Raw genomic sequence first — 21,372 nt, forward strand, 5'->3', positions numbered from 1 at the left:
TCCCACCACCCACAAGGGTGCATGAGGCAGCCACTGTGACACCACACTGCAGTGTCACCTCACAGAGAATGAATGACACGCCTTGGGCTGGGAACCAGACAGCGTGCAGGGCAACCCTGCAGGCCCTCAAACACAGCACGTTTGTGTGATGCAATCGGCTCTGGGGTTCCGGTTCCATGCTGACGCAGGGAGTCACCTCAGCGGGTGATGGAGAGCCCCTGCCAGGGAGCAGCTGCTGGGCACCATTGCCTGGCATTGTCTTAGTGACTGGGGACTCCATGCCGGGAGGCACTGAGGCCCCCATCTGCTGCCCGACAACCTCTCCAGAGAGCTCTGCTGTCCACTAGGGGCACGTGTCAGAGCCATTAGAGAGACTCCACCGCACCTGATCAAACAAGAACACCACCATCTGCTTATTGTCATTCAAGTAGGGTCATGGGAGGCTGCCACGAGGAAATGGCAGAATGTCAGAAAAAGACTTTGCATGCCATGGAAAGACACTAAAGGGATTGGGAGCAGCAGGAGTGTTCTCCTCTGTCCTTCTGACTGGAGGCTGGGTCCCAGAAGGAAGGAGGAGAATAGAGGTGGTAAATTATTGGCTGATTACTGGGATGGTGTTGGGATCAAGGTTTTGTGTACCTTGATCTTGGACAGGTGTGTGGGCATGAGATGGAGCACAACTGAGCAGTTGGGGCCAAAGTGAGAGAGCTTGTGAAATTGAAAGGGAGAGTCTCAGGGAAACAGTTCAAAATGGGCGAGAGAGTCTCCTGCTCCAGAGAAAAAACCTCCGATCTGAGAGAGATGCCCTCCGAATTGAGAAAGACTCCCTGCAATCCAAACTCCACAGTCTTCAATCTCAACAGCACACCCTCCAATCTGAGCTAGATACTGTCAGAATCGAACGAGACGGGCTCCAAACTGAGCTGGAGGATGAGAGCATTGGAACTGACCAACCTGATCAACCACAGGAGGCACCACAATTGATGTCCCTAACCCCCTCCAGAAATCTATTAGATATATTCCTGGTTTCCAAAACCGCCTCCAGCAAGTTTCATCCTTTATTAGAGACACCTCTCTCCCTCTGCTTGCTCTGTTTTCCCACTCACTCATTATCAGACATCTCTGCTCTACAAGTGCAAGGAGCACAAGTGACAATTTTTTCAGTACCAATGTTGATCAGAGACATGCAGCAGTCAGATAATGACTTTTGCCTTAAGACTTACCATCCACATACATCCACTACCATATATTCCCCAGACAAGAGCTACACGCTACAGCTTTCTTGTTATCTTGTGGATCTGTCAAGCACCAGCTTGGAAATAGGTCTAGGCCCTCACATACGTAATGCTTTAAGTCCTCCATACACATCTACACTTCCGAACGTACCTAACAGCATTCATATATAAAGCCACTGGAATCACCAGAAGCAGTGGGTGAGGCTATTTCTTGTGTAATTCTATCGACTGGGAAAATAAAATCTGCATTATTTTGATCATTAAGACCTAACATTCTTTCTCTTCCTATTGTCCGCACACACAGAATGTAACTTGGCTGTGTACAGGGTTAGAAAATGAAGATGTCGTGCACTATAATTAATACTCCACACTGCACAAACTTCCAAATTACTGATCTGAAAAACAGCGTACGTACATTTTTAATAACAGCACAACTGCTGACAATAAAGCACAGAAGACTGGTTTGTAAAGATTGTTCTCTGCTAGGTGACCAAGGAGAATTTCAAAAAAAAGGGGTGGAGATGCTCCCTTGTCTGTTGACTGCATAACCTACAAAATGTATTCCACCATATACAAGTTCTGGAGACCTATGAGAGACAGTTGTTGGAAGAAAAACTGAAGAGTATTCCCTTCTTGTTGGCAGCACACATTAAAAAACAAGATCTTGAAGAGCTGATAAAAGAAGCACTGCTTTCTTCAACTGATGGCATGAACCGTGAAAACAGTGTTCCTTGACTCAGCTATTCAAACTCATGTACAGTCTCTGAATATGAGAGACTTACGAGTGACACTGACATGCCATCCAAGCTGCAAAAATGATGGAATTGATATTGTGTGAGAATCCTTCTTTGTTTTTTTGGCTCAAAGCTTGCTTCCTTAGGTGTTTTGTTGAGGAGGCAAGTGATGGATGTTGTGTGGCAATCAACATCGCTGTGTGGACAATTTTACACCTTTGGAGCTGTTTGCCTTCGGAAGATAGTGCTCAGGACTGCTTACTGGCAAAAGATCTAGCCTGTTACCAAATAACTCCTGTTTGCTAGGGAAGACTGGGGGACAATGCCATTGTACCCTGCGAAGGCAAGATACAAGTTGGCGCCTCCCTGCTCCCTCTTATCTGCTGGCAAGGCCAGGAAGATAAGAGCAAAGGAGTTTCCTGCTGAGATCCCAGAGCCAGAAGCTGCCACTCCAAGGAGAGCTGACTCAACCACTTTGGATTTGAGCTGTCACTGCAAAGACAGCTGACTCAACCACTTTGAAACCATTGAAAAGGGGCCATCATCGCCATGGTCGTGCGTCGCCGTCGTCCTCAATAGAACAACTCTGCCCGACGACTCACCGCTACTGAGGATCAAAGACGGAACTACGAACCTCGCTGGATCCATGGTGGTGACTATGTCCCTCTTGCTGCCTCTAAAGACTCCTGGCTTCTTCTCTTCTGTCTTTTCTATCGCCCTCCTTCCCTTCCCCATTACCCTAATCATAATAGTGTCCGTCCTCCCCTTCCCCATTTCCCTGATTGAGATTTGTAATAAACTGGTCGGACCAACATTTGAACCGTTGCTTCTTAATCTCACGCCGGGTATATAGATTATGAAAGAACCTCCTCTCCCTCCTATAACTTGGAGCGAGACATATTGGCACCTACCTTCCTACCTCCACTTGTGCGACTGGCATTTCTAAACAACTCCTGTTCAAACTGAGCATTTTCCTGTGGAAAGTTAGAAGAAATACAAGTATGTACCGTAGCTGACAAAGTCCCAGCAGATGCTAGAAGAGATCACTCAAAACACTACTTTGTCATGTGAGATTTCATTTGTGAGCTGAGCCAGCAAAGCAAGGACTTTCCTGACAACAAAGGCAGTTGCATCTCCATTTGTAAACCACATATTCAGAATGGTAATTCTGTGCTTGTCTGAGTGTGATTTCACTAATTCTGTTTATCAAAAATGTAATTAACTTCTATCCTGAAAAAGTCAGCGTCATGCTGAGGAGAAAAAAGTCAGTATGCCTTTAGAGACAAAAATGGCCTATTGTTGTTTATCTGGTAAAAGTCAAATCACCTGAAAGAGTTGATAAATATGATATACTTGAGAAGTTTGGATAATACATTCCGTCTTTGGAAGTCAAATAAAGATTATGGTCAATTTAATGAGTGAAGAGTTTGGGAATTTATAATTTATAAATGACAAATTCTGATGGTACAGCAGCAAGCCAGCCCAGTCTACGAGCTACTGAATGCTTCCTGGAGAAACTGCCTATTTCCTATCCTCATTTTTCATGAAATTCATCATGTTCTGTAGTGGTCAAAAAGATTAGTAATACTCTTCACTGAACTAGCTTTCATTGTAGGTGTTTTAGGTGCTTCACCATCCTGTTTTACAATCTGGCCACGAGCAACTAACTTCCATAGACACAGAACTGTTCAAGAAAAAGAATGGATTGCCCTAAAAGGGATATTCCAGAAACAGCTGAATCTGAAAAATGCCATCCCTTTCTATATTCCAGATCTTGTCCCAGGAAAAGTCTGATTCAAAGTGTAGTTGGCTAAATGAGAAACTGACTTCTGCCACAAGATCATTTCAAACTCTCAGGCTTTCTCATTGTAGAAATTAAAATGCGCAGAGCTCTTATATTTTGTTGTTGAAAGACAGCATTTGATGGTGTACTTTCTCCTCCACATTAGTTCAGTTAGACAGTAAAAACCAAAACTGATGTGACTTCAGGTCTCTAGCAGATCGTCAACTACCATCAGTAATAGAAATTATAACCTCTGTCTACTGTTGCGTATGGAGAGGTAAAATGATGTTTTAATACAATGAACGCTAATATTGGCAGGTAATGGAGAAGTCAAGCTCATAAAGGTGCCAGGAAGGTGGTGAAAAGTTTAGAAACTCCAACGATAGTTGAATGGCATGGCTTGAGGATATGTCTGGCCACTGGCACTCATTTAGATGCAAGCATCACACAGCCATAAGAGAATGAACATTGATCGTTACATAAGTTGAAATAATGTATCAGTGATTTTATTAATCTCTTCTCCCACTGATCTACGCTAAAAGAACTGAGTACTGAGTGTAAAAGAACAGAGACTCGGGGTGGGAGAAAATGTCAGTCATTCTGGGGACTCATTGTAATAAAGCAACGTTTTCTTGGACATCCAATGCATATGTGAGCAGCTTGCTCTTTAAGCATGTGCCTTCCTTGACCTGCGGTAAGCAGGCTAGGAGGGAAAAGTGGTAAAATAATGATTAAAAGCTTTGAGAAATACATGCCATAAAATGCACGGGAACAATAAACTCCTAAACAACATTAACAACCAAAAACCCATTATCTCCTCAAGCACTAATATTGTCCTAAACAACTTAAAAGTAGTAGTAACAACACACTCAAGAAAGGCAAAATCACACTTAGGTGAATTAGGCACTAATACCACCTTCTTGCACAGGATGCAAGCATATAGCAGTCCCTGAAAATACCAGTCTCTGTAACAATTTTCTTGGAAACTGACAGAAAGTTAAAATGGCCCATGTGGAATCGCCCAACTGCATGTTGGCATCAAAAGAGCTTGGCCAGCACATCGAGGTGGGAGGTGATCCTCCCCCTCTACTCTGCACTGGTGAGGCCACATTTACACTGCTGTGCCCAGTTCTGGGCACCTCAATTCAGTTAAGTTAAAAGACAGGGACCTCCTAGAAGGAGTCCAGCAGACGACGACCACAAGGATGACTGGGGGCCTCCCATGTGAGGAAAGGCTGAGTAACCACGCTCCGTTCAGCCTGGCATAAAGGACACGGAGAGGGGATCTGGTAAATATTTATAGCTATCTAGAGGAAGGTGGGAGGCAAATGGGTGAGACCAGGCTCTTCTTGAGGGTGTGTAGCAAGAGCACAAGGAGTAACGGCCTAAAACTTTCTGGCATTTATTCTGGCATTTATTGAATTTTAATAAATGATACAATTTTTTTTAGCACTTCCCTCCCATCCCCTTCCTCCCCATTCCCTTCCCTTCCCTCTTCACTTTGCTTCGCTTCTCTCTTTGCTTCGCTTTGCTTCACACTTCGCTTCGCTTCGCTTCTCTTCGCTACGCTTCGCCTCGCCTCGCCCTCTGCTCTCCACCTCCTCCTCCTCCTCCTCCTCCTCCTCCTCCTCCTCCTCCTCCTCCTCCTCCTCCTCCTCCTCCTCCTCCTCCTCTTTGTCTTTCTCTTCGTTCTTCTACCGGCTCCAGCGTTGAAGGCAAAACTCTCTTATTCTTTTCCACGTCTCACTAGAAAAAGGAGAGTCTCCAGTTGTGACTTGTGACCTCAAACAGACTCAAAGCTGCCTCCTCCCTGGATTCCTCTGGCAGAGGCCAGCTACAACTGTGACCTCAGGCACAGCAAAGGCGGGAGTGCCAGTACCTGTCTGTTGGCCCAAGCGGCCGGGAGAAGTTGCTCATCACGGCCTCTGTGTGACAGCGGGTGAGGATGACCACCGCCTGGCACAGGAAGGGCAGGAACGTGCTCTGCTGCGCAAACGATGTGATGCTGCGCAGGATGTAGAGGGTCGGTGGCACCTGAAAGAAGAAGGGGAGAAAGAATGACTTGCTGCATCCTGGACCTGGCCTGCACCCTGCAGGGCCTAACCACGTGCAATAGTCAGCAAAAGTCCAAGACACGTGGGAGAAAGTCTCTTACGTTCCAACTGATGTCCTTCCCGTGCATCTGCAGGAAGGTGGTCATCCACTTCCCACACGCACGCACGCGCACTCCGTTGGCTTTCCGGATCGTCTCCTTGATGGCCGCCATGAAGTCAACGGTGCGTTCGATGGGGAAGTTTCTGCACACAATCTGCCGAGAAAGGAGAAGCGGGAGAGATCCCATCACTGCTCTGCTGCAGCTCTTCCAAACACCAAGCAGTCTTGAGGGCATTCTTAGCTCAGCGGCTTGCCGCTCATTCAGGCGGCAATCACAGCGCTCCTGCTGTCTGTACCCTGCTGTTTATACGGAAGGCGGTTGAGCCTTCTCCCAGCTTCTGCACCCATGGTGTTTGCTTACATGCAAAGCCTACCTCCCAGCAGCCACAGTCACCCATGCACACAAACACACACACACAAACACACGTCATGGCATCAGCTCCTTGCACTGGGTGCCTGAAGGCCAGACATAGCTCAGAGCCTCCTGCTACTTGCTGAGAAAAGCAGTCTCAGGGTGACAGCTCATTTTGGAAATGGTGTGAGAGGCTGGGGGCAGCATAGGGCCATGCAGAATTCTACGGACAGAGATCCCACCACCCCTTTTTGGGTCCACTTACTCTTGCCATTTTGGACGTGGTCTGGAGCTGAGAGGCGATGCTGCAGGCATGCAGCCCCTCGCACAGGCCCTTGATGTCACCCGTCTCAATGACTGTGTTGACTGCTTTGGCTGGAAAGAGCACAGGGAGAAAAGGGAAGTCATGCTTCTGGAAATAGGACCGCTTTCCACGGTGGAGAGACAGAGGACAGGATGGGGACAAGAGGAGAACCGTGCACGGTGCCTCTCCCTCCTGTCAAGAGGGCCCAGCCCGTGGGGCTCTGGGAGTGCTACGGAGGAGGGCAGAGGGCTGGAGCACGCCTGCTCTACTCACCTTGGATTCGCAGAAGGGAGGTCAGGCAGGTGACGGCCAGCTGGCGGGATGCGGGCATGGGGTCACACGTCAGAGGTGCCAGCAATCCCACCAAGGAGCCAAAGTGCTCACAGGCATCTCCTCTCTGCAGGGGTGAGAGGCAGGAACAAAGCTGTAGACGGCCCCAGCTCTCCCCAGCTTCTCCCATCTGTGCCTTCCCCACGCCGTGACACAGCATGCACAGCTGGGCGGAGCTCACCTTCCAGCTCGGGGGCACCGGGGAGGGAGCAGGGGGCATGCGGTGGGGCCCTTTACTCACTTGAAGCTCTTCACAAACAGCCAGCAGCTGGGAGCAGGTCTGCAGGGCCCTCTTGCGCTCCCACACATTGGTTGATGTCATAGATTTCTGCAGGACCTGGGGTAGAGCATCTGTCTCACTGAGGACGTCTTTTCCTTCCCTTCCTGCCTCCCCTCTCCCTGTCCCTCCTTTCCCAGCACTTTCCCTCAAGGCCTCCCGCCTCACTGAGCACCGGCACTGCTGCTCCCGCAGCACATACTCACGTGGACTATGTTCTGAAAGAAGCCACCGCTGGGCTCTGTCTCCAGCAGGACCACCATGAGCCGGCCCAGAGCTTTCAGTGATGTTTGCTGAAGCTGAAAGCAGAAGAGGGGAGTGACGTGTAGCATCACGGCTGCTGCCAGAGCAGAGGTTGTGTGTGCTGAGGTAGGGTTCCGACCGAGAGGTGGCCGGGAAAGTTACGGCAGGTTACCTGCAGGTACTGTGCTGCTTGCTGTGACTTCCTGATCTTCAGCATCATCTCTGCTGAAGGGTGTGTCACGATGTTCTTGCAGCACAGGACCAACATCTCACGCATGTCCTTGCTTTCAAAAGAGGGCTTCAGCTTGCTGAGAGGAGGAAAAAAGGAAGAGAAATCAGAAAGGGCCTCTACCAGTGCTCTCCAGACTGGTTCAGGCAACCTCTGAATTTCTCCTAATCAACAGCTACAAAGCCAATACCCCCAGCTCATGCTGCTGAGCACTGTCTTCAGTTCCAGCAGCGCCCACCTCCTCCCCAGCAGCAGTGAACCACCTCCCGCTCTGGAGGGAGGGAGACCCCAGCTCTCCCTTCTCTTCCCTGCCAGGCGACAGGAGCACCAGCGCCTTTCTCCCTGCCCCAAACCTCAACTTCGCTGGGCACAACAGCCCAGCCGTCTCTCCTGTAGATGGGGCTCCTCCCTCCCTGCCCCCTCCAGGCCCTCAGGAGCTACCCAAAATGGGGACCACTATCCTGACTTGCAACCTCAGTCCTTACCTCAACTGCTCCAGGGCCAGAACCACCTTCAGAGGCACTGGGGAGACAGGGATGCCCGAGTAGTACTTCTTCATCAGGTCCTGCAAGTCCCAGAGAGACAGTGTCAAAGAGGGCAAGGGGCACACAAGAGCTGTTCCACCCGGCCCCGAGACAGGCACAACTGCCACACACCAGCCCCATCACTTTCCCATGGAAGCACTGCAGGATGCAGCAGCTTGACAGCTGGTGCACCTAGCCCGCTGCCCAGCCCCTGCCTGCCAGCACCCAAGGTCCCCACCAGCTGGAGACGTGTGGCTGCTGGACACCCGTATGCCCCCAGGGAAGCAAGCCTTGTGGCGCAGCCCAGAACTCCTCTGCAGACAGCCCTGTCTCTAGGCACTCACCATCAGGATCTCCAGCAGCTTGCTCTTCAAGGAGCGGTTAAAGCTTGCAGAATCACCCACGGCTTGGAAGGCAGAGCTGCAGTCGGTGATGCTCTGCAGCAGCGCAAGGTTGTTCTGCAAGTCCTGAGGAGCAAGAGAGAAGAACATGCTTTGAACTGCGGGAAGGGACAAGGGCTGCAAGGGGGACACGTGGAGACAACACTAAGGGAAGGGCTTGGATCTTCATGTGGACACAAACCCTTCCCCGAGGGACCTTTGCAAAGGGAAGGCCCATCTCAGCATCCCCCCATGTGGAGGGGCTGCAGCTGGGCGCTCAGACACCCTGGCTTGCTTTGAGCCCTTACCCGGCAGCTGCAGCTGTAGAGCATCAGGATGTTGCCCACGATGTCTCCCTCCAGGTGGGCGAGCAGCTGTTCCTTGGAGGCACACAGTGCCACGCTGCCGTGGGCGAGCATGAGAGCGCTGCGTGTGGCATGAGCTCTCGTGCTGTCCAGCTCCATCTGTGTGGGAAGAAATGCCTTGAGACACTCGCTAACGGCCCCCAGTGCCCCGCGATGCACCTGGGCTCCCAAGGCAGGAGCTGCAGGGAAAACAAGGCCGAAGAATGCCAAGGTGGAAACCCGTAACGCTTTACCTTCTTGCGCCTGGAAATCCTGGCATTGCGGCCTTTGCACAGCCTGGACGCAAACATGGTGAGCGTGGCCAGGACTGTGTGGAAGTTGTTCTCAGCAGCATGGCTGAGAAGAGAGATGATTCCCTGCACAAAAGAACAAGGGGCCGTTGGCACAGGCCTGAATCTACAGGTCCTCTCCTGAGCAAAACGGCAGCAGTGCAGAGGTTGAAAGGCCCGGAGCAGGGCCAGGAGAAACCCTCTGCCCCAGGGCCACAGCAGGGATGCTTGCAGGAGCTGGAGGAGAGGAGAGCTCACCTGGGCCTCACATGGTTCCTCCGCGTTTGCCTCCTCCAGGTGCTGCAGCAGCTTCTCCTGGACGTGGAGGACTCCCTTGCAGGATCCCAGCACTGTGCCCAGAGCCTTGTACAGGAACGACTGCATGGGAAGGGAAGGAAGAAGCTGAGATGTGGCAGCAGCTTAACCTGCTGGGGGAGGGCCAGGTGGGGAGGACCCACGCCCCCTGGGAGTCTCTGAGAGCAGCTGCAGGGCCGAGCTTTAGCCATCCCCGGGCAGATTGCAGGGAAAGGCCCTCTGGGGGGCACAGACTGGGAGGGAAGCAGCATCAGCATCCCGCGTGGGCAGAGCACCAGCTGCAGCCCCAGCCCCAGCTGGACACCTGCAGCTGCACCGCTGGGTAGAGCCGGGGGGAACTCACCTTTTCTGCAGAGCTGCTGGCAGAGCTGCTCAGTCGCCGGCTCAGCTCACTGCTCAGGGCCTCGGCCCACGCCTCATCATCTACGGTGTCCACTGACGCCCTCAGGAACTGTTGGGGAACAGGAGAAGACAATGTTCCCTTGCCCTTTGCCTCTTCCCTCACTCCCAAGTTGCTGCAGCCCTCTGGGGAGAGGTGCCTGGAAGAACAGTCCCTCTCCCAGCTCCCCCAGCGTTCCCTCCATTAAAGCCAGCTGCCCTCTTCTCCTAAGACCCCCCGCGGCTTGGCACAGCGCGGAAGAGGCAGCGCCACAAAGGCGTGCGGCCGCTCCGCAGCAGCGCTTGAGAGGCTGTTCCTGCCCCACAGTGGCTCACATGGGAGCGGGGCTACTTGGGGCAGGCAAGCACTCCTCTGCACCGCGCCTCCCGGCAATGCTGTACCTTTAGCAGACGGCGCTCAAACTCGGCAGTGTCCGGGAAGCTCTCATTTCTCCCTGCACAGCAATGGGAAGAAAAAGACCCTGACTTGGGATCAAGGCACAGAAGAAGAGCTGCTGCAAACCTGGCTTGGCCTGGGCACTTGACACAGCCAAGCTGGGACCCACGCCTCCTCCACAGTGACCTGTCCCTCCCCACAAACACTGTCCCCGCAGGAACACGGAACTAACTGCTCCAAGGCTGCTGTCTGAGGGGATGTGAAGGGTCCATCCCTGTCCTGGAATGGGCAGATCCCCAGGGGCATAGGTCCCTGGGCCTCAGAGCTGACTCGCAGGAATGGAGACAGCGCAGCACTGGGCTGCAGGGCACAGTGCTTCCCCTCTGCCACTGCAGAGCTGCATTTTCACTCACCCCCCTTCCCAGCCTCCGCCTCTTCCTCCCCACCAGTACTTTACCTTCAAGGCACTGCAGCAGCAGGGGGATCTCAGCAGCCCACGTGGCCCCCACAGCTCTGTGGAACCTGCTGTGGAGGTTTTTCATCAGCAGTAAGGCAGCGGCTTGGAGTTTGCTGCCTGCAACAGGGCTGCCTGCCACCACCTGAGTGAGAGCAACGAGAAGCAGGGTCACTTCTGCAGCAAGAGCAGCTGCTTCCCCCCAAAAAGGAAGCAACTTGGCTCTGCCCTGGCAGGCAAGGAGCAGCCAACAGCTTTGCCCATGGCCATGCTGCTCCCTCCTGGGTGCTCGTGGCACCGGCCTCTGGAGCATGTACTCACCAGCAGTCGTGCCAGCAGTATGTGGGGCGTCAGCAGTGGGCCTGCAAAGAGAAAAAAGTGCTGAGTAAGACTCCAAGACACTGCGTGCCCAGCCATGCGCACCTCCGCTGTCCCTTCTGGGTGCTACCACAGGTCAGCAGAGCTCACTGGGGGACTTTTTGCTCCTACCTTGAAACATGGAGCTGACAAAATGGGGATCCAGATGTTCTATCGGCCGTCCTGTCAGCTCCTCTCTCTCAGCCAGGGCACAGACACAGCGGGAGACTGGGATCAGCATACCCGTGTACTGCGCCGGCACCACAAACAACAGCAGCCGCGGCCACAGGAGCTGTAGGGAACGAGGCAGTTGAGCAGGTCAGCATTCCTGCCTCTGCTCACAGAGGAAGAGGACTCTGTGAATTTCCCCGAGTCCGCTGTGCTTCAGAGCACGTTGGAGGAGAGACCTGGGGTCTTGGAATGGGACGAGGAACACGTGGGGCAAGGGCAGGGAGAAGCAGCAGGGCAGAGCGTGACCTACTTTGGACATCCCTCTCACAGAGACGTCCAGTGATCCCAGGATGTCCGTGCACAGCTCCTGGAGAGCTCCTTCTTCCTGGGCTTCCTGGGCAGAAAGGTGTCCGGATGCCTGCACAACAGTTGTAATGAACCACTGGTTACGCTCAGTTCTCAGGAGCCTCTCGGAGGCTTAGGTGTGGCCCCAGCGGTGCTTCTGTGCCACCCTCCGAGCAGCACGGGTCTTCCAAAAGAAGATGCTGCCCACTGTCCTTACCCTTCTTGCCGTGGTGCGGCTGAACTCCCTGAAGATGTGCCCCACCACATCCCAGGCTGAGCAGCTCCAGGCATTAGCACTGAACAGATCATTAATGAAATGCAGAACAGCCGTCCTCACCTGCCAGAGAACAATTGTGGGTGCGATTTTTCTGGTCAGAAGGCAAAGGGAAGCCACCTGCTCATCAGGGCAGCCCTTTGGGCACAAGCAGAGACAGCAAGAGCAGAGGAGAAGCTTTGGCTTCTGACACGAGGGCCAGCCTTAGCACCAGGCTGTGCAATTTCCGTGCACAGCACAGGGACCTGCCCAGCTCCACTCTGCCTGCTCTCCCCACAGGAGCCATCATGACCGTGTGGTCAATGCTCCAGCACCTCTCCAGTCACCCCAGCCCTGCCTGTGCTGGCAGCAGCATCACCACCCCAACAGCACTTTCCTTTCCCAAACCAGCTCACCCGGACGCTGGGGTCGCTGCACAGACGCTGCACAGCCTCGACGACCTGGGGCAGCTTCTGTGTCATCATGGGCTCTGCAAGAGATGCGCAGAAGCATGAGCGGAGCCACAGCGCAGATGGCAAAAGGGATCCCTGGCAGTCCCAAGGCGTGGTACTGACCAACCCGTGGTACTGACCGTCAGAGCGAGCCAGAGCACCCAGCAGACCCAGGGCTGCCACGCATCCAGGCTCCCAGTCATCGCCTAGCTGCGACTGCAGAAACAGGATGGTTTCCTCCGGGCAGATCCGGGCTGCAGGGAGGAAATCCCACACTGTATTAGCAGGCAACACACACCCATTCCTGAGGTTTGTGAGAGAGGTTTTGGTCAGGGCACCACCAAGCATGGCCAAGGCTCCTCTCCTTACCCTGCAGCATGATGCAGTGGGTCAGCTGTGCACGAGCAGCCTCGCTGTGCTGCTTGCTGTCATCATAGAGCTGTGGGAACAAGGTCCATTTGAGAAAATCACATCAGCACTGAGGATGGAAAAGACACCGTGCTGCCCGCTCTCGTCTCCCTGGGCACTCTCGGGAAGAGGACAGGCAGACAAAACCCAGCCCACCCCACAGCATCCCCGGGAGTACATGCACGGCTCTAGAGCAGCCTTGAGCATGCAGGAGCTAAGGCTGAGCCTCCTTATTCAGGGGATCGGGGCTTTGCAGTCCTCCTGAGACTTAGCCAAGAGGGAAACTGCTGTAGGCACAAGGATAGGCTCCCCTTACCTGGTAGAACACAGCGCTAGCGACATCCAGAAACTTGTCCCTTGGAATGACAGACTCAGTGCCGCCTAAGGCCTCCAGGAAGATAGTGAGGCTCTGCAAGAGAGCAGGAGAGGAAGAAAGGGATGTAGCCACATCTAGCCACTTGCGAGTGGAGAAACTGTTTCCCAATTGTTTCTCTGCAGGGAGAAGCTCCTGCACAGGCATTCCTGTTTATCCCCCACCACCCAGCAGCACAAAAGAGAGTCTCTCTGCTCTCAATCGAGCCGTGTTTGGGCATCATTTGCAGGCATTTCCCACCCAGCAGCCCACTTCTCCCCCATCAGATGCAACTGGCTGTGGTCCCCCCAGTTGTTAGCACAGAGCTCCTCAGGCACTCAGAGCCCCACCACCCAGGTGGTGGTGATGAAGCCTCCCATCCCCAGGAGATGAGCCCCTGTGACTCTTGGCTCCCTCCTGGCTCTCGTCCAGGCCATTCCTTCTTTGACTGAAGAGCTCAGAAAGCCTCAGACCTCCCTTGAACACCCATCCCTTCTTTCTCCAAGGGCTCCCCACCTCCTCCCTGCATCCCCCTGACCCCTCGTGGCACTTGCACGGGCCCCACGTCCACCCTGAGCCCTGCACAACAACTCACCTTGGCCACCCTGCAGGTGTCTTGGATCTCCTGACACGGGTGAACGAGCCAGAGGAGCTGCTCCCAGACGTGCTCTTGGTGCTGCTCCTCTTGCAGGAGAACATCCAACATGGCAGCCACAGCCCCAAGGACGGCCTGTTTGTCCTGGAGAGGATGGCAGAGGCCCAGCATCAAAGACTGAAGGTCTGCCCTTCCTACACAGAGGGCTTTCCCTTTCCCTTCCCCTTCCCCACACCCCCACGCCCAGCAGGAGATGGGCTCGCTCTGGAGAGCAGGCAGCTTTTCCCCATACCCTCATCCCCGGCTCTTTTTGCCACAGTGCTGTGACATGCAGCTGCTCCCTGGCACAGAGCCACTTCAGGGCCCTTTGCAGAGCCAGCCCACTCCCTCTCATCACCCCTCAGCTCTCAGCCCACTGGGCACAGACAGAGCTGCCGACACGGGTGCCCCTGCTGCCATCCTGGGCTGGGAATGCAGCAGTGCTCACCTTTTCCTCCTGGCAGTCTTGCCAGTTCCACATCACGGAGAAGAGCAGCTCGTGAAGGTTCTCATAGATCTGCTCTTTCTCCATGGCAGGCCAGGGGCACTGCATTCCTGCGGACAAGTGAATCTTCACTCCATCCAGCCACTGTTTCACAACTGGAAAAACATAACAAAATACTTACACAATAACAGCAATATTTTTTTGAAAAAGGGAGTGAGAGAAAAGGGAGCCTGTGAGAGTCTGCAGCAGGGTGAGGTGCAAGGGCTGTCCTGAGGCCCCCTGCTCTGGGGCCGGCACTCACCAGCACAAGCGATGCGCAGGATCTGGCCACTCTTCACCTGGCCCACCACACTGCGCAGGCCTGCCAGCATCAGCCACACAAAGGGGATGCACTGTGGAGCTGTAGAGAGGAAGGAGAGGGCCACAGTCAGAGTCCTGGCAGCGAGGGAGGAGGGGCTGCAGCCCTGCATCCCCCAGCTCTACGCAGATCACACGCAGAGGGCAGAGACCCCTTTCCCGGTAGTTATAGGTGTCAGGAGGTTGAGGGTACTCTACCATAGGTGCCGAAGAGTTTGCTCAGGGTGATGAGCACAAACTCCTTGCACATGTCCCCCGTGGCCTTCAGGTGGCTCTGGAGCTCGGCCATCACCAAGGTGAAGTGCGTCCGAGCCAGAGCCACCAGGACATTGCTGGCAGCTGTCCTCACATTGCTGGTCACGCCCTGGAAGAGAGTCACTGGTGACACGCGGCACAGGAGACTGCCTGAGGCCCTTGGCAGAGCTAAGCCACCACCATCCGCCGGCAGAACACCAGCGTGGGCAGGCGGTTCCCTTTGCCTTTGGGAGTGAGCCCTCACCTGGGCTGCCGTCAGGTCCCGGGACACCTCTGCCAGCAGCCGGTTCACCACTCCGCACGGCGGGCGGCTGATGTCTTCGCACAGGGCGCTCTCCAGCTCACGGTACGCCTGCGCTCGGTCACCCTGGGGACAAGGATCAGTCACGCTCGCTTTGCCCGCTGCCACCCATCGCTCTGTGGATGTGCTGCCGGGCCTGGCGCCCACGGGGCCATGGCCCTGGGCCAGGAGGGCAAGGGTTGCTGGTCGGATGTCCCCAGCTCACCTCCTGATCTTGCAGGCGCCGAAGCAGTAAGGTCGCGGCGCAGGTAGGGACAGGGCTTGACACCCTGCTTCTCTCCCTGCGACACGTCCGTCTGGGCACGCAGCCCACACAAGCAAAGAGACCTGGAAGGAAAGAGCAGAGCAGCTGCCGCTGGTGTTGCTTGGAGCCAGGGCCGAGCACCCGGCCAGCTGTGGGAGGAACGCTCCTCCAGCCCCACAGCGCAGGGGTATGAGTGGTTGGCGGGGGCAGGGGAGGGAGCTTTCCCCTTGCTGGGGTGCTGGGGAAACCATGGTGGGCAGCTGCACTCGGCAGAGCAAGGACAGTGCTGCTGGCACGTCCTAAACAGACACTGGAGGCACACGTGTGCTCGGCAGCGTCACGGGGTGCAGAGAGGTGGAGGGACTCACCTCGAAGGGCTCTCAGCCTCTCCATGATAGCAGGATGCCTCCAGATAGACGCAAAGCTCTCTCTGGTTCCACTTCCTGCGGGTCCCACAAGCGGACTGAGCCACCGCTCCCACCACCCACAAGGGTGCATGAGGCAGCCACTGTGACACCACACTGCAGTGTCACCTCACAGAGAATGAATGACACGCCCCGGGCTGGGAACCAGACAGCGTGCAGGGCAACCCTGCAGGCCCTCAAACACAGCACGTTTGTGTGATGCAGTCGGCTCTGGGGTTCCGGTTCCATGCTGACGCAGGGAGTCACCTCAGCGGGTGATGGAGAGCCCCTGCCAGGGAGCAGCTGCTGGGCACCATTGCCTGGCATTGTCTTAGTGACTGGGGACTCCATGCCGGGAGGCACTGAGGCCCCCATCTGCTGCCCGACAACCTCTCCAGAGAGCTCTGCTGTCCACTAGGGGCACGTGTCAGAGCCATTAGAGAGACTCCACCGCACCTGATCAGACAAGAACTCCACCATCTGCTTACTGTCATTCAAGTAGGGTCATGGGAGGCTGCCACGAGGAAATGGCAGAATGTCAGAAAGAGACTTTGCATCCCATGGAAAGACACTAAAGGGATTGGGAGCAGCAGGAGTGTTCTCCTCTGTCCTTCTGACTGGAGGCTGGGTCCCAGAAGGAAGGAGGAGAATAGAGGTGGTAAATTATTGGCTGATTACTGGGATGGTGTTGGGATCAAGGTTTTGTGTACCTTGATCTTGGACAGGTGTGTGGGCATGAGATGGAGCACAACTGAGCAGTTGGGGCCAAAGTGAGAGAGCTTGTGAAATTGAAAGGGAGAGTCTCAGGGAAACAGTTCAAAATGGGCGAGAGAGTCTCCTGCTCCAGAGAAAAAACCTCCGATCTGAGAGAGATGCCCTCCGAATTGAGAAAGACTCCCTGCAATCCAAACTCCACAGTCTTCAATCTCAACAGCACACCCTCCAATCTGAGCTAGATACTGTCAGAATCGAACGAGACGGGCTCCAAACTGAGCTGGAGGATGAGAGCATTGGAACTGACCAACCTGATCAACCACAGGAGGCACCACAATTGATGTCCCTAACCCCCTCCAGAAATCTATTAGATATATTCCTGGTTTCCAAAACCGCCTCCAGCAAGTTTCATCCTTTATTAGAGACACCTCTCTCCCTCTGCTTGCTCTGTTTTCCCACTCACTCATTATCAGACATCTCTGCTCTACAAGTGCAAGGAGCACAAGTGACAATTTTTTCAGTACCAATGTTGATCAGAGACATGCAGCAGTCAGATAATGACTTTTGCCTTAAGACTTACCATCCACATACATCCACTACCATATATTCCCCAGACAAGAGCTACACGCTACAGCTTTCTTGTTATCTTGTGGATCTGTCAAGCACCAGCTTGGAAATAGGTCTAGGCCCTCACATACGTAATGCTTTAAGTCCTCCATACACATCTACACTTCCGAACGTACCTAACAGCATTCATATATAAAGCCACTGGAATCACCAGAAGCAGTGGGTGAGGCTATTTCTTGTGTAATTCTATCGACTGGGAAAATAAAATCTGCATTATTTTGATCATTAAGACCTAACATTCTTTCTCTTCCTATTGTCCGCACACACAGAATGTAACTTGGCTGTGTACAGGGTTAGAAAATGAAGATGTCGTGCACTATAATTAATACTCCACACTGCACAAACTTCCAAATTACTGATCTGAAAAACAGCGTACGTACATTTTTAATAACAGCACAACTGCTGACAATAAAGCACAGAAGACTGGTTTGTAAAGATTGTTCTCTGCTAGGTGACCAAGGAGAATTTCAAAAAAAAGGGGTGGAGATGCTCCCTTGTCTGTTGACTGCATAACCTACAAAATGTATTCCACCATATACAAGTTCTGGAGACCTATGAGAGACAGTTGTTGGAAGAAAAACTGAAGAGTATTCCCTTCTTGTTGGCAGCACACATTAAAAAACAAGATCTTGAAGAGCTGATAAAAGAAGCACTGCTTTCTTCAACTGATGGCATGAACCGTGAAAACAGTGTTCCTTGACTCAGCTATTCAAACTCATGTACAGTCTCTGAATATGAGAGACTTACGAGTGACACTGACATGCCATCCAAGCTGCAAAAATGATGGAATTGATATTGTGTGAGAATCCTTCTTTGTTTTTTTGGCTCAAAGCTTGCTTCCTTAGGTGTTTTGTTGAGGAGGCAAGTGATGGATGTTGTGTGGCAATCAACATCGCTGTGTGGACAATTTTACACCTTTGGAGCTGTTTGCCTTCGGAAGATAGTGCTCAGGACTGCTTACTGGCAAAAGATCTAGCCTGTTACCAAATAACTCCTGTTTGCTAGGGAAGACTGGGGGACAATGCCATTGTACCCTGCGAAGGCAAGATACAAGTTGGCGCCTCCCTGCTCCCTCTTATCTGCTGGCAAGGCCAGGAAGATAAGAGCAAAGGAGTTTCCTGCTGAGATCCCAGAGCCAGAAGCTGCCACTCCAAGGAGAGCTGACTCAACCACTTTGGATTTGAGCTGTCACTGCAAAGACAGCTGACTCAACCACTTTGAAACCATTGAAAAGGGGCCATCATCGCCATGGTCGTGCGTCGCCGTCGTCCTCAATAGAACAACTCTGCCCGACGACTCACCGCTACTGAGGATCAAAGACGGAACTACGAACCTCGCTGGATCCATGGTGGTGACTATGTCCCTCTTGCTGCCTCTAAAGACTCCTGGCTTCTTCTCTTCTGTCTTTTCTATCGCCCTCCTTCCCTTCCCCATTACCCTAATCATAATAGTGTCCGTCCTCCCCTTCCCCATTTCCCTGATTGAGATTTGTAATAAACTGGTCGGACCAACATTTGAACCGTTGCTTCTTAATCTCACGCCGGGTATATAGATTATGAAAGAACCTCCTCTCCCTCCTATAACTTGGAGCGAGACATATTGGCACCTACCTTCCTACCTCCACTTGTGCGACTGGCATTTCTAAACAACTCCTGTTCAAACTGAGCATTTTCCTGTGGAAAGTTAGAAGAAATACAAGTATGTACCGTAGCTGACAAAGTCCCAGCAGATGCTAGAAGAGATCACTCAAAACACTACTTTGTCATGTGAGATTTCATTTGTGAGCTGAGCCAGCAAAGCAAGGACTTTCCTGACAACAAAGGCAGTTGCATCTCCATTTGTAAACCACATATTCAGAATGGTAATTCTGTGCTTGTCTGAGTGTGATTTCACTAATTCTGTTTATCAAAAATGTAATTAACTTCTATCCTGAAAAAGTCAGCGTCATGCTGAGGAGAAAAAAGTCAGTATGCCTTTAGAGACAAAAATGGCCTATTGTTGTTTATCTGGTAAAAGTCAAATCACCTGAAAGAGTTGATAAATATGATATACTTGAGAAGTTTGGATAATACATTCCGTCTTTGGAAGTCAAATAAAGATTATGGTCAATTTAATGAGTGAAGAGTTTGGGAATTTATAATTTATAAATGACAAATTCTGATGGTACAGCAGCAAGCCAGCCCAGTCTACGAGCTACTGAATGCTTCCTGGAGAAACTGCCTATTTCCTATCCTCATTTTTCATGAAATTCATCATGTTCTGTAGTGGTCAAAAAGATTAGTAATACTCTTCACTGAACTAGCTTTCATTGTAGGTGTTTTAGGTGCTTCACCATCCTGTTTTACAATCTGGCCACGAGCAACTAACTTCCATAGACACAGAACTGTTCAAGAAAAAGAATGGATTGCCCTAAAAGGGATATTCCAGAAACAGCTGAATCTGAAAAATGCCATCCCTTTCTATATTCCAGATCTTGTCCCAGGAAAAGTCTGATTCAAAGTGTAGTTGGCTAAATGAGAAACTGACTTCTGCCACAAGATCATTTCAAACTCTCAGGCTTTCTCATTGTAGAAATTAAAATGCGCAGAGCTCTTATATTTTGTTGTTGAAAGACAGCATTTGATGGTGTACTTTCTCCTCCACATTAGTTCAGTTAGACAGTAAAAACCAAAACTGATGTGACTTCAGGTCTCTAGCAGATCGTCAACTACCATCAGTAATAGAAATTATAACCTCTGTCTACTGTTGCGTATGGAGAGGTAAAATGATGTTTTAATACAATGAACGCTAATATTGGCAGGTAATGGAGAAGTCAAGCTCATAAAGGTGCCAGGAAGGTGGTGAAAAGTTTAGAAACTCCAACGATAGTTGAATGGCATGGCTTGAGGATATGTCTGGCCACTGGCACTCATTTAGATGCAAGCATCACACAGCCATAAGAGAATGAACATTGATCGTTACATAAGTTGAAATAATGTATCAGTGATTTTATTAATCTCTTCTCCCACTGATCTACGCTAAAAGAACTGAGTACTGAGTGTAAAAGAACAGAGACTCGGGGTGGGAGAAAATGTCAGTCATTCTGGGGACTCATTGTAATAAAGCAACGTTTTCTTGGACATCCAATGCATATGTGAGCAGCTTGCTCTTTAAGCATGTGCCTTCCTTGACCTGCGGTAAGCAGGCTAGGAGGGAAAAGTGGTAAAATAATGATTAAAAGCTTTGAGAAATACATGCCATAAAATGCACGGGAACAATAAACTCCTAAACAACATTAACAACCAAAAACCCATTATCTCCTCAAGCACTAATATTGTCCTAAACAACTTAAAAGTAGTAGTAACAACACACTCAAGAAAGGCAAAATCACACTTAGGTGAATTAGGCACTAATACCACCTTCTTGCACAGGATGCAAGCATATAGCAGTCCCTGAAAATACCAGTCTCTGTAACAATTTTCTTGGAAACTGACAGAAAGTTAAAATGGCCCATGTGGAATCGCCCAACTGCATGTTGGCATCAAAAGAGCTTGGCCAGCACATCGAGGTGGGAGGTGATCCTCCCCCTCTACTCTGCACTGGTGAGGCCACATTTACACTGCTGTGCCCAGTTCTGGGCACCTCAATTCAGTTAAGTTAAAAGACAGGGACCTCCTAGAAGGAGTCCAGCAGACGACGACCACAAGGATGACTGGGGGCCTCCCATGTGAGGAAAGGCTGAGTAACTGTGCTCCGTTCAGCCTGGCATAAAGGACACGGAGAGGGGATCTGGTAAATATTTATAGCTATCTAGAGGAAGGTGGGAGGCAAATGGGTGAGACCAGGCTCTTCTTGAGGGTGTGTAGCAAGAGCACAAGGAGTAACGGCCTAAAACTTTCTGGCATTTATTCTGGCATTTATTGAATTTTAATAAATGATACAATTTTTTTTAGCACTTCCCTCCCATCCCCTTCCTCCCCATTCCCTTCCCTTCCCTCTTCACTTTGCTTCGCTTCTCTCTTTGCTTCGCTTTGCTTCACACTTCGCTTCGCTTCGCTTCTCTTCGCTACGCTTCGCCTCGCCTCGCCCTCTGCTCTCCACCTCCTCCTCCTCCTCCTCCTCCTCCTCCTCCTCCTCCTCCTCCTCCTCCTCCTCCTCCTCCTCCTCCTCCTCCTCTTTGTCTTTCTCTTCGTTCTTCTACCGGCTCCAGCGTTGAAGGCAAAACTCTCTTATTCTTTTCCACGTCTCACTAGAAAAAGGAGAGTCTCCAGTTGTGACTTGTGACCTCAAACAGACTCAAAGCTGCCTCCTCCCTGGATTCCTCTGGCAGAGGCCAGCTACAACTGTGACC

At 52.0% G+C, this 21,372-nt stretch overlaps 1 protein-coding gene across 1 annotated transcript; it reads right to left on the reverse strand.

The window, feature by feature from the left end:
• Positions 1–5,600: 5,600 nt before the first annotated feature.
• Positions 5,601–15,690, reverse strand: LOC306958094 (maestro heat-like repeat-containing protein family member 2B; the record flags this gene model as incomplete). Its single annotated transcript, XM_079549499.1, has 30 exons — positions 5,601–5,786; positions 5,908–6,060; positions 6,524–6,633; positions 6,836–6,959; positions 7,134–7,220; positions 7,376–7,468; positions 7,585–7,720; positions 8,127–8,206; positions 8,510–8,632; positions 8,854–9,009; positions 9,144–9,266; positions 9,438–9,557; positions 9,838–9,945; positions 10,275–10,327; positions 10,727–10,868; positions 11,045–11,085; positions 11,213–11,372; positions 11,562–11,669; positions 11,814–11,933; positions 12,266–12,339; positions 12,442–12,555; positions 12,671–12,740; positions 13,026–13,118; positions 13,657–13,800; positions 14,144–14,295; positions 14,442–14,540; positions 14,696–14,861; positions 14,997–15,119; positions 15,259–15,380; positions 15,666–15,690. The coding sequence occupies 30 exons, from the start codon at positions 15,688–15,690 to the stop codon at positions 5,601–5,603; spliced, it is 3,405 nt and encodes a 1,134-aa protein (XP_079405625.1).
• Between the last annotated feature and the right edge of the window lie 5,682 nt (positions 15,691–21,372).

Source organism: Tetrao urogallus (genome assembly GCF_951394365.1).
Source record: "Tetrao urogallus genome assembly, chromosome: 1".
NCBI lineage: Eukaryota > Metazoa > Chordata > Aves > Galliformes > Phasianidae > Tetrao > Tetrao urogallus.